The sequence below is a fragment of the Haematobia irritans genome, chromosome 2, assembly GCF_050003625.1.
Source record: "Haematobia irritans isolate KBUSLIRL chromosome 2, ASM5000362v1, whole genome shotgun sequence".
NCBI lineage: Eukaryota > Metazoa > Arthropoda > Insecta > Diptera > Muscidae > Haematobia > Haematobia irritans.
The window spans coordinates 94,416,615-94,435,030 of record NC_134398.1 but is presented as its reverse complement, the minus strand read 5'-3'; the positions used below and the strand labels follow the sequence as shown (position 1 = coordinate 94,435,030).

General features: G+C 33.3%; 1 protein-coding gene across 1 annotated transcript; it reads right to left on the bottom strand.

Annotated features, from left to right (window-relative positions):
• Positions 1–854: 854 nt before the first annotated feature.
• LOC142224797 (uncharacterized) lies at positions 855–6,057 on the bottom strand. The gene is made up of 5 exons (XM_075294583.1): positions 5,744–6,057; positions 5,041–5,175; positions 3,120–3,714; positions 1,790–2,686; positions 855–1,745 (listed from the first exon to the last, which is right to left on the bottom strand). The coding sequence occupies exons 1-5, from the start codon at positions 6,055–6,057 to the stop codon at positions 855–857; spliced, it is 2,832 nt and encodes a 943-aa protein (XP_075150698.1).
• Between the last annotated feature and the right edge of the window lie 12,359 nt (positions 6,058–18,416).

The window sequence follows — 18,416 nt, the reverse complement described above, 5'->3', positions numbered from 1 at the left end:
TTGGTTGCAAAAGGTTGTACACAAAACATTGGTGAAGATTATGATGAAACCTTTGCACCAGTGGGAAAATATGTGACTCTAAGAATCCTTTTAGCGGTAAGTGCCGTAAAGAAATTAGCAGTAAAACATTTTGATGTCAAATCTGCTTTCTTGAATGGAGATATTCAAGAAGAAATATATATGGAACAACCCAAAGGACTAGAGAAAAATAAAAGTAAGTAAGTAAGTAAGTATTTTTTTATTGAGTCTTCTTCTTATTTATGGTACAATGAGTAAGGAGCGAATGTATATTTGTAATACTTAGAACTATTGTTGTCTTATTCTAATACACGATGGTTAAGTACATTAGCTACTTGCTTGCAATGGCTACTAGTGAACGTATAAAGAAAATACATAGCAAAACAAAGGTAAGAAAAGGCTTGCTCGCGGCCTATAACGATTGATGGTAATGCAAGAGAGATTACCGATGATAAATAAATAAATAACAAAACTAATTAAATAACTTAAAACGAGATAACAAATTAGACTGTTAAATAAATGACTAACAGTGTATAGAATAACTTCCAGTTATGCAGAATGCTATCACAGTGGTATTTATATTGGATGATTATAAAACGGATGCTCAGTTGAAGCTTTTATGAGTGGATAAGGATCACAGTTTCGAATGCAAGTGTAAATGGCTTGCTAACGAGAATATATCAGTTACATTTTGTGCGATTTTTGGTGAGGTGTGGATTATTATATATACTTATAATAAATATGCTATAATATGTTGTATTGCTAATGACATAAGAATAAAGGTAATATGAATTATGTAGGTTAATTAAAAAAAATTTACAATTTAATGTTAGAATTTATCCTCTGTGCGTTCTAGGGATTTTGTGATAAAACCGCCGCGTATTGGAATGGTCTGGATTATCAGATGTGTTCTCATTAATTATGGCGATTGATGACAAGTAGGTCGAACCAGACCAGTATGTATGTTTTTCCAAGTCGTAGATTTCCTTTACAAGGTCATTTTCATGAGTGGCAAGTTTCAGCACGAACGTCATATGAAGGTTAAACGCATGTTCGCTGAAAGGCTTAACTTCCGAAACGTCGTAGATGTGTTTGTTGGAGAACTTTTTGTTCCTAGAAGCATAGTGCTTATTTATGCATTTCCGCAGTATTTTACGTTCAAAGATTTCCAATTCTTTGATCACTATCGGCGAGATGGAGAACCAAATTGGAAATCCATAAGTAAGCAGCGGTCTGATAGCCACTTTGTACAGCAGTAATTTAGTTTTTTGTGGTAAGTATCTGCTATTCATGATGTATGAAAATGATCCTAAAACTCGTTTTGCCTTTTGTAATGAATTCCGGCCGTGGTCATTGAATTTAAGAAGATAATTGAAATTGACCCCAAGATATTTGATAGTCTCCATAAAAGGGATTTCTGTGTCCTCGAGAAACAATTGCAGTATTTTACTTTGCGGGACGACTGATCTATGACATTTTCCTGAGGCATTCCTGATACAGATAGCTTGTGATTTGGCTGCGTTTATTTTGATGCCCCATGTTTGGTAGAATTCATTTATGAGGCAAAGGTGTGACTCAGCTTTTTGTAAGGCGTCAATCGGTGACAGACTGTGCGCGTATATCAGGCAATCGTCGGCGTAAAGAATAGCCTGAGAGTCAGCTGTGGTATGAGGGAAGTCATTGAGGAAAATGTTGAATAGATAGGGAGCTAGGACACTGGCTCTCCACTATTGATAGAACCCATTGAGGATGATTCATTTTCGATGAATACTGAAAATTGGCGATTTGTTAGAAAGCTGTCAATTAATTTAACCAGGTGAGGTGGTGTCCCCAGTTCTACCAGTTTATACAGGATGCCTTTATGGCATGCTGAGTCGAAAGCCTTTTCAATATCCAAGGATATTGCTACAGTGCAAGTTTTGTTTCGCAAGTTCGCGATAATGTCGTTATGAAACTTGATGAGTGCGTGTTGCGTTCCATGGGACTTTTTGAAACCAAATTGGAAATCAGGAATGGGTTCCACAATGAAGTTATTTTCCAGTTTTTCTTTTATGACATTTTCAAAAATTTTTCCCACATTAGACAGTAAGGATATTGGACGGAAATCAGAAAGGTTGGTACTATCTGATTTTTTCTTTATCGGTAGAATTTTAGCTTTTTTCCAGTCATTAGGAAAATAGCAATTATTTATGCAGTTGTTGAAAATAGCCGCCATCAGTTTTGCTGTCGATTCGGGAAATTTTTTAAGAATGAAATTGGAAATTCCATCCATGCCGGATGATTTTTTGTTGTTTATGAATTGGATAATGATTTTAATTTTTTCAGTAGTAGTAAAATTTTGGGAATCCGTATTGGAAAGTGCTGTAAAGCTTTCATTGAACGAGTAAATATGACGTGGAATGGGCTCGATGCAAGAAGTCACTCTTGAGACAAGATCAGGAACCGGGTGTTGCGGAATTGTTTCCCTGAAAACTTCGGTATAAAAATTTTTGAAGTGATCAGCTATATCAGTGGCATTGGTAATGGTACAATTATTGTGCGTTATTTTATTGCAGAAGGGGTGTTTGTTTTTCCCAATTACTTGGTAAATTTGTTTGAAGGCGGAAGGACCAGGATTTATTTTTCCCAATTTATTTTTGAATTTATTAGCTTGTTCAATAGCTACTGACTCTTTTATTATTATTTTTAGTAGTTGAATTTGTTTGGACAAAATTTTATACTCACTGGATGTCCTGTTTCCAGCACGGTGAAATATTTTTTTAAGATCTTTCTGCCAGGAGTACTTCAATCTAAAGAGTTTTTTGTCCTTTCGGAGAGGGGAAATTTTCCATCCTTAATTTCAATTTGCTGTGAGTGGGTATTATGGATTGCGCTGAAAGATGAGTTGAAATCAGATATTAGTTCATCAATTTCATGATTTTGAAGATTATTATTTGTTATAGGAAGTAGCCTACAGATGGCGTCATCAATATCATGCCGAAAATTGTCCCAATTTGTGGCAGCGTATGAGGTAAAGATTCTAGGTCCGTCCAGATGAAGCTGCAGGTCCATTTTGATCGAAAAATGATCTGAAAATGTTGGGAGAGTTTGAATTGATTTACGGTGTCTATTAGCTGAGTGCTGACAAGGAAATGATCAAGAAATGAACTGCCATTTGGATAAGATGGAGCTCTATCACAAATACGTATAATATCGAGCAGATTGCTACCAAGCCAAGAATGAAGAGTCCTGCCGTTTGAGTTCTCATTAGAGTCACCCCAGGATGTATCTTTTGAGTTTAAGTCACCCCCAAGAACAAAAGCATCAAAGGTTTTGCAAAATTGTAAGAGTTTATCAAGATCAGATTCTAATGTTTGTGTGGGATGGTTGCATGGGATATAAACGGAGCCAAAGAGATATCGCTTGCGTATTCCAGATGTTATGAAGTCAATTTGAGCAAGGCAAGTATTCATTCCAATGTTGTTGAGATATACTCTTCTGAAGTTAATGCAATTTTTGGTAACAACAGCTGTACCAACAGGTGAGTTATCGGTTATTATATTATATCCATTGATTCTAATTTTTCTATTTCTTCGCAGGTGACACTCCTGGATGAATCCGATGTCTATCTTGTTATGGGACAACAAGCTTGTCAGATCTAACTGTCTGCTAGTATCATTAAGAGACCTTACGTTGAATGTTATTAATTTAATGTGTCTATGGATCATTGTTAATATGTTTAATTTTATTAAATAGGCGCTTGAATTCAGATTTTGCGTCAGACTTTGACATACTTTTGTAGTTTGCTAAGAATATGTTTATTTCCTGTTCCAACGTAAGTTCTTCAGGTTCCATAAAAAACTTGCTAGCTCCATGAATTGATCTATTATGCTTTTTGGTGCATATTGGATAGGGTTCATTTTTGTGGATTGATGTTGAAAAAGGCTAGAAAAAGTTCGTCCTGCACGCTCACAAAAAATCGCTTCTGTAACATATACTCCCAAACATATTTTGCTTCAAGCATATACATTTTTGGGTATTGCCCAAACAGTTATATGTTTGATCTCTTCCAATATATAATATGTTTGAAAGCATATTGGTGTAAACAATATATGTTTGGGTAGTCTAAGTTCCAAACATTTTGTATTTTTGCATCCAAATTCAATAATGTTGTCTTCCAAAAAACAATACGTTATTATGTGAACATATAATATGTTTGGAAGCATTTTGCACCCAAAAATATTATATGCTTAAAAAAATTCTCCCAAACAATATTGTGCTCAAAATTTTATTTATTTATTTATATATTTACAATCATAATGAATTATGAAAATAAACAGGTAATATAGGTGCTAACAACATAGGTTTTCGACCTGAATGCTCAAAATTTTGTTTCTGCCCAATTGTATATTCCCCCACATCTTTCTCACTTCCACGAGATTTTTTAGTTCTTAGCACCTTTTTCTGTAATACAAACATTGTAGAAGAAATTATTCAATTGTATGATTTTTTTTATTTTAATTTTACCTTTTGCCGGACGGGGATTCGAACAGCGGACCACACAGTTTGTAAGGATCAAAGAAGTAGCTGATCAATTGCCCAAGGAAAAATAAAATGTTAATTTTGTAATAACAAGCAACAACCACCAACTTAATTCAATATCGCTCCCTGTTAAATAGCGCTCCAAGCTACTAAACACATATATGTTTATAGGCTATTTCTAAATTAATATATGTTTGCATCCAAGCATATTATATTTACAAACATTTTATGTCCCAAACATAATATGTTCTAACATATTAACATATATGTCCCAAACATGTTATGCTAGTTTATGAACATTATATGCTTGCACTCAAAAATATTGTGTTTAAAATTTTGTGTTCCAAACATATAATGTTTATAGCCAAACATATGAAAAACAGTCTTTTTCATCCGTGTGGAGATACTAGTGACGAGGTTATGACACGATTTACATTGTTTCTGGCAACTGCCTTTTTTTCTATGGCTTTGTTTATTCTTTGCTTTCGTATGGCCACGTACTTTTTGTAAGTAGGACAACCTCTCCAATTGGCTGGGTGACCAGTTTCACCGCAGTTATTACAGAAAGGTTCCGTCTGATCCTCTTTGGTACGGAGACACTCACCTGGTTCATGATCGAGATTGCATTTGACACACCTGTAAGGGGAATTGCAATTTTTCGAGATATGACCCCACCTTTGGCATCTACGGCATTGAATGTCCGTTTCTTTTTTCTTGGGGACTTCCCATTTAATAATTTGATTTAGGATGCCTCTGATGTTAGAAACATGAGAAATGTCTTTTCCTGGAAGCAAGGTTACCAAAAATAGTCCAGTGTCTATATTTTTTTTTTTGATGGAACTAGATGTCTTAAATTTTGTGACATCTGAAATTGTGTTTGGAGCCTCTTTATTTAATTCAGCTTTAATATCGCCTATAACAGTATTGGCAAATAGTCCCCTTAGAACTACAGAAGTTTGTTTAAATTCCTTTGGCGTAAATGAGTGAGAATGTATTTTCTTCTCACGTAAAATTGACATCATAGATGCGTGAACTGTTGGGTCAGAAAAATAGATTTTGCTCTTATTTTTATTTATATTTTTTACTTTGAATGAGAAAGTGGGGATTGTCGCTTTCAGCTTGTCAACAAGTGTGGCAATGTTCACATTATAAAGGAAAATTGGAGGACACCATTTTACTTTAGAATTGTTTTTGTTCTCGTTACTTTGTTGAGGTTTTTGTTTTTTTTTCTGGCTCACAGCGGCCAATGTCAATATCTGACAGTACACCTAGTATGCCGAATCTGTTCTGGTCTGCGGGGTTATGATTCGCCAATCTCTCAGTAAGGTCAGGAATTGAAATGTTTATCGGTGATAGTGCACTTTCAAGTCGCTGACGCTTGCGGTCATTAGGATTAATTATTGTTTTTGTTTTGGAAACATCTTTGTCATTGTTCACAGCCGGTGAGTGATGATGAGAAGTTGAAGCTTCAACCTCTGCGACATCAAATTCCATATCTTGGGGTAAAGGACCAGGCATCATAGATGCAGTTGTATGCAAATAGGATGCCTGAGATGTTATTTGTTATGTATTAAATACAATTAAACTTGGAATGAAAATTTCGCACAAAAATACACGTCTGATTAGTAACAGTGTTGCCGCCTTTCCTCGAGAAAAATAAAAATGGACAACTGGTTTGCAAATTGAAAAGATGCATTTATGGTCTTAAGCAAGCTGCTAAATCATGGTATGATAAATTGAAAGAAGTCCTTGTCTCCAATGGGTTCGTATACGGGCAAACAGACACTTGTCTTTACACAATGAAAATTGGCAGAGATATCATTTACCTTTTAGTTTATGTGGATGATATTTTGATTTGCGCAAATAATGAAGAAATTCTAAAAGATATTCATGAGAAATTAAACAATTATTTTGAAATTAAAGTTTAGGAAATGTTACATCATATTTGGGAATACAAATAAAACGAACTCCAGGCGGAGATTTTTTAATAAATCAAGAAGAAAAGATTTATGATCTTATAAATAAAACAAACTTAAATGATGGAAAACCGAGCTTAATACCAATGGATCCAGATTTTGGGAAGATAAGACATGATGAAAATTTACTTCCCAATAACGGACAATATAGATCTGGTTTAGGTATTCTTCTCCACATATCTATTACAACTAGGCCCGATATAGCAGTAGCAGTTTCGATTTTATGTCGTAGAGTTGAAACTCCAAGGAAATGTGATTGGGAGGCTGTTACGAGAGTGGTGAGGTATTTAAAGGCAACTGTGAAAAAGAAATTGATAATGAAATCTGAATCAGATCTTGATATAAAATGCTATACTGATGCGGACTGGGCCGGTGATCATGAAGACCGTAAGTCAACGAGTGGATTTTTATTTGTGCTGGGTTCTAGTGCTATTTTCTGGTCTTCAAAGAAGCAGACTACAATTGCTTTATCGTCAACTGAAGCTGAATTTATTGCAGTTTCAAAAGCAGCTCAAGAATTATTGTGGATCAAACATTTAATATTTTTATCCCAATTTCATCGCCTATTCCAATATATGAAGACAATCAAAGCTGCATTAAAATTATACAATCTACAAATTTTAGCGCAAGAACAAAACATATTGATGTTAAATACCATCATGTCAAGAATCTTCATGAAAATGAAATTATTAATATGGTATACTGTCCTACAAATGAGCAATTGGCCGATTTTTTAACAAAACCTAAATTTAAGATTTTAATAAAGGATATTTTTAAATAATATTTTGTTGAGGGGGGGGGTGTTAGAAAAAATACATTATATATTCTACCTTACAACAAAACACTGTACTTGGGCACATTTAATTTGATCTAAGTAGCATTATTTTAAAATTGTCAACTAATACATTTCTTTCTATAAATAAAATTTTATTCCTCTGTTCAAAGCGTTCAAAGACGGTGTGTGTTTTTTATTTTCTTATTCGGAGATTTCTAATAATAAAATCTCAATATAATCTGCCCTTTCATTTGATATTGGAATTTGGTTAGGATAATAGTAAAGAAAATCGAGGGCGGTTGCACCAACTAACAAAACAATTAATATGAAATTGCGACAACCAATACAAAGTTGATCCAACATACTACCATGTAGTTACAATTGCCAAATGTTAGTTGTGCTGACAGATATCATTGATAGTTGATGGAACCACCTGCTTTCGGTTGGCAAATAATTCGGTTGAGGCAACGAATTTGTTTTCTGGGTGTATATTTTTCACCGATCTGGTCATAATTGGCGTGTATATCAACCGATCTTCCTCAAATTCCGTACATCCGAATATTTTATGAGTCTCGAAAAACTTGCAAAATATCAGCCAAATCGGTTCAGATTTAGATATAGCTCCCATATATAGCTTTCGCCCGATTTACACTCATTTGCCGACAGAGGCCAACTTTTTGCTCCGATATAATTGAAATTTTGCATAGGGAGTAGAATTAGCATTGTAACTATGCGTGCCAAATTTGGTTGAAATCGGTTCAGATTTGGATATATCTCCCATATATAGCTTTCGCCCGATTTACACTCATATGACCACAGAGGCCAATTTCTAACTCCGATTTAGTTGAAATTTTGCACAGGGAGTAGAATTTGCATTGTAGCTATGCGTGCCAAATTTGGTTGACATCGGTTCAGATTTAGATATAGCTCCCATATATATGTTTTTCTGATTTCGACAAAAATGGTCAAAATACCAACATTTTCCTTGTAAAATCGCCACTGCTTAGTCGAAAAGTTGTAAAAATTCCTAAACTTCTAATGCATATATATCGAGCGATAAATCATAAATAAACTTTTGCGAAGTTTCCTTAAAATTGCTTCAGATTTAAATGTTTCCCATTTTTTTTTACTAAAATTGTGTTCCACCGTAGTGCATTAGCCAACTTAAATTTTGAGTCTATAGATTTTGTAAAAGTCTATCAAATTCTGTCCAAATCGAGTGATATTTAAATGTATGTTTTTGGGACAAACCTTTATATATAGCACCCAACACATTTGACGGATGTGATATGGTATCGAAAATTTAGATCTACAAAGTGGTGCAGGGTATAATATAGTCGGCCCCGCCCGATTTTAGACTTTCCTTACTTGTTAGAGTTGAGTTGATATCTGAGAAACGTTCACATTTAGGGCAGGATAACTCTATATAGAGTAATTGTGATGAAAAAGTACCAAATGGCTCGGGGTCGTGCCACGGTGCTTTTGGCAGTCGAAATGTACCAAAAAAAGCACAAAAGTGTCAACTTTATCAACCCTGATCCCAAACTATTGTTATTTATGGCGTTTTCGTTTCTTAAGGCCGGTACTATGTTCATTCTTGCGAAAAATTTTTATGGAAACCATTATTTCGCACATAGAAAGCGGCGTTTTTTTAGGTAGCTTGGAGCGCTATTTTACAGGGAGCGATATTGGATTAAGTTGGTGGTTGTTGCTTGTTTTTACAAAATAACATTTTATTTTTCCTTGGGCAATTGATCTGTTATTCCTTTGATCCTTTGTATAGTTTCGGAACAAAAATATGGTCCGTGTTTGATTTATAAACCCGCACAAATAGTTTTTAATAAATAAATTATTTCTTAATTCACATTGCAAATGGCGCCGTGATATAAACGTCAGTTTTTCAACACGAAAAAACAAAGTATCACAAATGGAAAAAATTTCGCAAATTTTTCGCATTTTTTGGTTTTGTATGGAGTTTCAACGCGAAAACCGAACAGAGTACCGGCCTTTATGAAAAATGCGCACTTTTTTTGCATTTTGGCCGGAAAATGTACTTTTTAGGTTCTTTTCTAAAAAAACAGGCAAAAGTGCGAAAAGGCTTCGAATTCTGTTGTGAAAATAGTGCCACGCATAGAGGAAAATTACGGGCATTTTCAGCACTGCCAACAAACGAGAGTGCTGCGATTGCCCTGTTTCCTTCTTTGAATTCTTTTCTGCCCGCTGAAATGATAGCATTTTTTTAGGTTGCTGGTAACATTTTAAAAATGCGCATTCTGTACAGACAAAATGACGGCAAAGCACTTTTTTCAGAAAAGAAAACACCATTAGTGTGTAAATATAACCATATGCGAACGAAGACTAGAATTCGGATAGCAGAAATAGGCTGTAAATGTAGACTTACAAAGTATTGTAAGAAAATTAGCTTGAGTTAAAAGTGGGTTATTTTATGTTATGAACCTTTTTGTTATGTTTAAATGAATTATATTTCAATAAATTGGAATTAAATGTTTTTTTATTATTTTATTTTAAAAAGTGTGCTCTTTTTATAAGCTGAATGCACGGATGAAAAAGGCTGTTTTTCATATGTTTGGCTATAAACATTATATGTTTGGAACACAAATTTTTAAACACAATATTTTTGAGTGCAAGCATATAATGTTCATAAACTAGCATAACATGTTTGGGACATATATGTTAATATGTTAGAACATATTATGTTTGGGACATAAAATGTTTGTAAATATAATATGCTTGGATGCAAACATATATTAATTTAGAAATAGCCTATAAACATATATGTGTTTAGTAGCTTGGAGCGCTATTTAACAGGGAGCGATATTGAATTAAGTTGGTGGTTGTTACTTGTTATTACAAAATTAACATTTTATTTTTCCTTGGGCAATTGATCAGCTACTTCTTTGATCCTTACAAACTGTGTGGTCCGCTGTTCGAATCCCCGCCCGGCAAAAGGTAAAATTAAAATAAAAAAAATCATACAATTGAATAATTTCTTCTACAATGTTTGTATTACAGAAAAAGGTGCTAAGAACTAAAAAATCTCGTGGACGTGAGAAAGATGTGGGGGAATATACAATTGGGCAGAAACAAAATTTTGAGCATTCAGGTCGAAAACCTATGTTGTTAGCACCTATATTACCTGTTTATTTTCATAATTCGTTATGATTGTAAATATATAAATAAATAAATAAAATTTTGAGCACAATATTGTTTGGGAGAATTTTTTTTAAGCATATAATATTTTTGGGTGCAAAATGATTCCAAACATATTATATGTTCACATAATAACTTATTGTTTTTTGGAAGACAACATTATTGAATTTGGATGCAAAAATACAAAATGTTTGGAACTTAGAGTACCCAAACATATATTGTTTAGACTAATATGCTTTCAAACATATTATATATTGGAAGAGATCAAACATATAAATGTTTGGGCAATACCCAAAAATGTATATGCTTGAAGCAAAATATGTTTGGGAGTATATGTTACAGAAGCGATTTTTTGTGAGCGTGTGTGCTCTTTTTGCCTCTTCAAAATCTGGCAACCCAAGGTGGAAGTTGATGTCTGCTGTTATATTTTTGTACTTCAGGGCCTAATGAACAAAAATTTATAAAATGTTTAGGTTTTAAATTTTTCCCCAAAGCAGAACCAAGAACCAAAAGTAGTTTTTGGTATATTTTTCACTGTAATATACTTACAAGCTCCTAAATACGATCAGCAAACATTTTGTTTGCTGTTATGCCTCAATTCGATAAATATTCAGATTTTGGGTCAAATGCTATAGATATTCATAAAATATTGATTTAATTATGTTAGGATAGCTCCTAATTTGACATTTTTATTTGTTTGAGCCAAAATAAAACATGTTTTAGTATAATCGAGCTTCAAAAATAGCAGGAAATGTTTGCTATTTCAGCAAACAGTGACTGCTGTCCGTTTTTCAGCAGACTTTCTGCTGTTTTAGCAGACTTTTCTGCTGTCCCTACTAACAAATTTCTTTGGGTGTAGTACCCTTACATCAAACACTTTTTGATATATATCCCCATAGAAAAATTATTACCATACGGGCTCAAATCGATACGGTACGTTATTGATAGTTAGCCAACCCCGTATAGTACAATATCAATACCAAACGGTGCAGGCGATACGCAAAGCTTGAAAATACCATACGGTATTAAGAAAGTACCAATATGGTATTAAACACAAAGCCAAAGCGGTACACTGGTAGAAAAAAGGCGGTATGTGGCCATTACCGTTTGGTATTAATAAATTGATTCACGTTACCTTTTAATTTTGGTACCACTTTGTATCAAATCATTTACATCCGGTATTATTGTGGTATTAACTATCACAACGCCGTAACACATGGTATGTAGACGTTGCGACCAATTGTAATTTGTCGTCTTGGTAGTTTAGTTTTTTTCATGCGGCTTGTAAATAACAATAGTTTGGGATATGATGAGGAAAATTGAATTCATTTAATTTTCCTCGGTCTAATTCGATCATCCTTTACTTAGATGCGCAACTGACATACAAAAAACTTCCAAATACAACAACAGACGACTTGAGGGATGCAGTGCCGGAATTACGACATAGAGCTGAATTGGGAGAAAAACTTTGCATGGAAAAATTACTTGAGGGATGCAGTGCCTGAATTGTGACATGGAGCTGAATTGGGAGAAAATTATGAGGTTTTTGTTTGGAGAAATGATGAGGTTTTGTATGTATGTTATGTATTAAATGAATTACGTAACAAAGATATTTTAGGTGTGTTTTATTAAACCAATACCAGTTAGGTATTATTTGGTAATACCACACTGTTTACACATCAATACCTTTATGGTATAAATAATAGTACCGCTTAGGTATTATTTTCAAAACCATATTGGTACTTTCATAATACCGAATGGTACTTTCATGCTTTGCCCCGTAAAGGTGAGTACTATGTTCGTATTTTTCACCAAAACACTAAATTAAAAGTACAAAAATCACTATGAAGACGATTATATTTATAAAAAGTCTTGCGAAATATTGAATGGAAAAGATCTAAGGAATTGATTGTGAACTATTTTGTATTTATAATTTAATTAAATTAAAAAAGTAACCGTGAAAATAAGCGGGTTTTCAGCTTGAAAACTGAACATAGTACTCAGCTTAAGGTGAGTACTATGTTCGGGTTTTTCACCAAAACACTAAACTAAAAGTACAAAAATATGTATGAAGGCGATTATATTTTGATCAAGTCTTACCAAATAATGGAAGGAAAAGATCCAAGGAATTGATTGCAAATGATTTTATATTTCTATATTAATTTATTAAAAAAAGTAACCATGAAAACAAGCTGGTTTTCAGCTTGAAAACTGAACATAGTACTCAGCTGTATGGTTCAATATCAATAACATTTGGTATTGATATTGTACCATACGGGGTTGGCTAACTATCAATAACGTACGGTATCGATTTGAGCCCGTATGGTAATAATTTTTCTATGGGTGTATTAATATTTATACCGTAAAGTTATTTACCATAATAATACCCCTACCAACATTTTTTGAATTTGACGGTGCATCTGAGAAACCCCACCACGTCGAAAACAATCGTATACGACATCCAAAACTCGTCGGAAAAGTGCCGTCACTATTGAGAAGTTGTACCACTCCAATTTACTACAAAAAAGGATCGCATGAGTGCAATTATTAGGTGCCTTTTTTAATAAATTTAGAACGACGCTAATAAGAGCCCCTTCAAACAATCAGAAAAAGTGCATTTTAAGATAGTTGTAAAAGAATCATTGTGGTCAAGTAAAACACGATTGTTTAGATGTTTATAAATTCTTATAAATATAATATTTATACCACTATCACAGCACATTTAACCTAATTTTTCATTAATAATAGAATGATGTTGATTTACGAGTGGCAAGTTACATGTTGCAGCGTCTATCAGCCAATGTTTTTATTCTCGATGGAGGAGGTGTGTCTGAAAAATAATCACTTTATTCCATTTGGAAAGTCAAAAATTGTTCACCAATATACCTTTTACAAATTTAAGCGAAATAACTATGTTTTCAGCACATCATTATCGATTTTATTTAAATAAATTATGAGAAGCTAGTTGCGCTTGGAGTTTCACAAAATATAAAATGGCTCTTGTAGCAATAGTGATGGCATAATACTTTCATGTACATTTCATACTTTTTCATATGCTTCCCCCATCACAGTTGGCGATTGTTGCAGTGTCACTTACGAGTCTGTGGTAGCGATGAGGATGAAATGGAACTTTGAAATACTGGCAGGGACCTGATGTAAACGATTTGATACAATGTGGTATCAAAATTAAAAGGTAATGCGAATCAATTTGTTAATACCATACAGTAATGGCCACGTACCGCCATTTTCTACCAGTGTAGTTTCTATTAAATTTTTTTTCGCAAGAATGAACATAGTACCGGCCTTAAGGTGGGTATTAAGTTCGAGTTTAGCCGCTAAAATCGCAATTTTTTCACGATTACTTTTCTTTAATAATCCATTTTAAGGAATACAAACTTTGTGATAATTTGCTTTGGAATATTCCCCATCAAGTTATAATGAAATCTGCAACAAATATGTATAATTGTATGACTTTTTTTACTACTTTAGTTTTCACTTTAGTGAAAATTAGCGGCTAAACTCGACCTTAATACTCACCTTTAAAGTGAAAACTAAATAAAAAAAAGGCATAAAATTATACATATTTGTTGCAGATTTCATAATAACTTGATGGGGAATAGCCCAAAGCAAATTTTCACAAAGTTTGTATTCTATAAAATGGATTATTAAAGAAAAGTAATCGTAAAAAAATAATGATTTTAGCGGCTAAAGGCCGGTACTCTGTTTGGTTTTCGCGTCGAAACTCCATACAAAACCAAAAACTGCGATAAACTAGCGAAAATTTGTCCAGTTGTGGTACTTCGTTTTTTTCGAATTGAAAAACTGATGTTTGTAGCATGGCGCCATTTGCAATGTGAATTAAGAAATTATTTATTTATTAAAACTATTTGTGTGGGTTTATAACGTAAACACGGATCATATTTTTGTTCCGAAGATATACAAAGGATCAAAGGAGTAGCATATCAATTGCCCAAGGAAGAATAAATTGTTTTTTTGTAATAGCAAGTAGTAACCACCAACTTAATTCAATATCGCTGTCTATTAAAGAGCGCCCCCTGTTACATAAATAAACACCGCTTCCTATGTGCGAAATAATGGTTTCTATAAAATTTTTCGCTAAAATGAACATAGTACCGGCCTTAAACTCGAAATTAATACCCACCTCAAAATTGTAAAAGGTATATTAGTGAACAATTTTTGACTTTCCAAATGGAATAATGTGATCATTTTTTCATATATTTTACTTACACGCTGCCTCCATCGAGAATAAGATCACTGGCTGATAGACGCTACAACATGTAACTTGCCACTTGTAAATCAACATCATTCTACTATTAATGAAAAATATATGTTAAATGTGTTGTGATAGTTTTATAAATGTTCTATTTATAAGAATTTATAAATGTTTAATCAAATTAATAAACATCTAAACAATCGTGTTTTACTTGACCACAATCTTAGAACTCACTTTTTCTGATTGTTTGAAGGGGCTCTTATTGGCGTCGTTCTAAATTTATTAAAAAGGGCACATAATAATTGCACTCATGCGATACTTTTTTGTGGTAACTTGGCGTGGTACAACTTCTCAATAGTGACGGCGCTTTTCGACGAGTTTTGGATGTCGTATACGATTGTTTTCGATGTGGTGGGGATTCTCAGAAGCGCCGTCAAATTCAAAAAATGTTGGCAGGGAAGATGAGCTGTTTCAAGTTTATATTGAAAATTACATATACCCTCAAACTGAAAAGTTGTTGCATTTGAAAAACGCTCATCCTATGTTTATTGGGGAGTCTGTGGTAGCGATGAGAATGAAATGGAACTGTAAAATGCTAACTGCTGGCAGGGATCTTGACGAAATCGGGATGAAAAAGAAAGTGCGCACAGATTGAGTTGAATTATTTGCTTTGAATCCTATTATTTGAAGAAAGTAACCGTGGAAATTTCAACGCGAGAATCGAACGCAGTACCGGCCCTTATTTGAGACGCCTTTTTCATTGTATTTTTTCGTTTACCACCTTCCATTATTTTTGGAAACGTACGCGAACATACCTATTTTTTGTTCCATTGTCATACGGGAAATACCACATTCATTGTATGTTTTGTATTGATTTTGCGAGTGGGCATCACTGGTTCCGAGCTGTATGCAAAAGACGTCAAGGTTGGTACCACTGATACAATTTAAGTCATTTATCATTTAGTTAAAGTACATTGTATCCGTGGTTTTCAAAACATCTTATTTGTAATAAAGCGCCGTTGTAAACAGTCATACTGAAATTGGTATGTACATAAATATATAGTGTAAAATAATGTGTTTAAGCATTTGTTAAGATAGTCGTTGCAAATGCCGTAATGTAAAATGTACCCTGATTAGTCGCGAATGTTTACGTCTCAAACTACAATTTGTTGCAAAAGAATCAAACCAATAATTTTTGCCAGCAGGTTTTAAATGTTGGCATTGCTTTAGTGGATAGCTTTCTATATATTTTATTTTATTTTATTCTATATAATAAAACCAGTATTTAATATATATTAAACTCAAAACAAGGTATTTTGTTTATTGGTGCTATACATATGCTTTGGGTATTCTACCGTTTTCTAATAAAGACAATATTGGATATGACTTCAAATGCAGACTAAAAGTAAAATATATGGCCATCTTTGAGTATTAGCTACGGTTGTGAGTCTTGATTCACTCCCCTCTCCTACTTAACATTAAAAAAATTCCCCCTAAAGTTTTAAGACGGCTTGTCTATAAAAGTTTACAAAAAAACATTATATATTTGCTTTTTTACATACACAAAAATGTTTTTTGTAAGTATAACTTTTGGAAATTAATCTCACATTTCACCTATCAGTTAATCGGCTACCGGTGTAATCATATAATATCTAATGAAAACTTGAAGTCAAGCTGTATTTGAGCCACATTAAAATCTAAACTCATATAGACAAATCTTGGCGTATATGGAAGATGTGATCGTATTGTTGGGAAGTTTTTTCAACCTTAATTAAAAAAAGTTCTTACAAATTTTAGACATTAGTTTAAAAAATTTTAATTGAAGATGGAAAAACTTCCAATAAAAATCAATACTAAACAATTGGAATTTAAAAAGGGAAAATCTATAACACATGTGTGGTACTAATGTGTCAAAGGCAAATGATATTAAAAATATTGAACAAAAATTAAAGTAAAACAACTGTTGTTATTGAGGTCGAAGAGAGGCTTCTTTGGAGAAAATATTAAAGAAAAAATCTCTTGTTTATGAACTAGGTTTTATATCACATTTTAAGAATTTGGTTCGTGCCAGATACCTAATGAAAGGAAAATTGATTAGATTACAAGAAAACGGCATACTATATATTTGTAGGGCGGTATAAACATTATTCAAAATTGAGATTTTTTCAAGTGACAAATCCTATTTTCTTCGTCTATTAATAATTAACTTTGATAGTCTATGTCGAAAACAAAGTTTTTTTTTTTTTTTTTGAAATATTGACTTTATATTTCGATAACTAAGGATTTTCCGGCTTAAATCTACTTTAGTACAAGTGGTCCGATCGGACCAATTTTTGGCCAGCGTGTAGACTTTTCGATTCTAAACACAATATGTTATATAACACTTTTTGTCGGAAAGACCTATTTTCGGAGTTACGGACCCCTAAAGTTTTCATTATCACGTATATTGGATTTAGTATCCATCGCCCATAATCATCCTAAAAGTAATATTTTTAGAATAACATGGACCCGGGTTCGTGTTAGCCCACTTTGAAGTCTTTCCATAGGAGGAAGTTTCAACCCCGGCCGAAGGCCGGCAACCTAAACCCTTTGGATTCGCGTTAGCCCACTTTGGACCCTGCCCATAGGAGAAAGTCTAAAACCCCGGCCAAAGGCCGTCCACCTATACGCCAATTTTCAAGGGTCGGTATCTCGAAAACTACGCTCTTCCGACAAAATTTTTACTTAATATTATCTCTTTAAAATGCACTATTTTTACCAAAAACGCAAAAAAAAAAAAACGTAATTTGATTAATTTCATGAAAAATTGCTGTCAGAATTAACAAAAATATAAAGGAAAAGTTAGAGTAGTACATTGTAATTCGTTAAATTGGCCCTGTAAAGGCTTTGAATTGCTTAAATAAATGGAAATAAATATAATACCGATATTCAGATGTCGATATCTTGAAAACTAGGCCTCTCCGACAAATTGTTGTCTTTACATTTTCGCTTTAAAATCCCTTCTACACTAAAAAAAATGTTTAATTTTAACAACTTTTGCTAAGGTAGATTTGTTCTGAATATTCCAACAATTAAACAAATGACATAGCCCATTTCATTCAAATTTGTTTGTACGGAAATTGGTCAAAACTATATGTTATAGAAGAGTAATTAAAGAATCTCTCCATTGGATGGAAATACTGTGAAAAATCTACCATGACACCAATCTATCAAATAGCAAAAGAAGATTTTAATATGGTAGATTGATGTCATTCTTGCCGTTTTTTAATTATTACAATATTTTCAAAACTATGGGATTACATACCATTTCAATCACGTTTCTTTTCATAAAGCAGAATTTTTGATTCGGCGGTTGCTTTTTAACGCCGATCCTTCCAAAAGGCATTTGCCGTCTACTTTGTTTTGATTATTATCGGTATTCATATTTTTTAATTTATGTAAACTATATTTAAAAATTGTACATATGAGGACTATATTAGATTCTGGATCATTACGAAACTAAATTTAAACCTTTCACTACCGAAATAAACCTATTTTCTAAAACTTTAATTTTTCTACTAACAGAATGTAGAACAAATGTAATTTTGATGAAAATTACTTCAAGAGCTATATGAGTTTGTTCTGAAAAATTGATTCTTGAATTGTGACCAAATGACCTTACGAATAAGCGCTATTGTGTCCATGATATCTTTTGAAGTGTGAGAAAAATACAACAAGGAAC

Excerpts from the sequence above, each read along its gene's own strand:
- LOC142224797 (XM_075294583.1), bottom strand. The coding sequence starts at position 6,057 with ATGCCTGGTCCTTTACCCCAAGATATGGAATTTGATGTCGCAGAGGTT. Across the intron at positions 3,715-5,040 it reads GGTTGTCCTACTTACAAAAA|ACACATTAAATTAATAACAT; the intron begins GTACGTGGCCAT and ends AATGATCCATAG. Across the intron at positions 2,687-3,119 it reads GCACTCAGCTAATAGACACC|TCAGTAGCTATTGAACAAGC; the intron begins GTAAATCAATTC and ends ATAATAAAAGAG.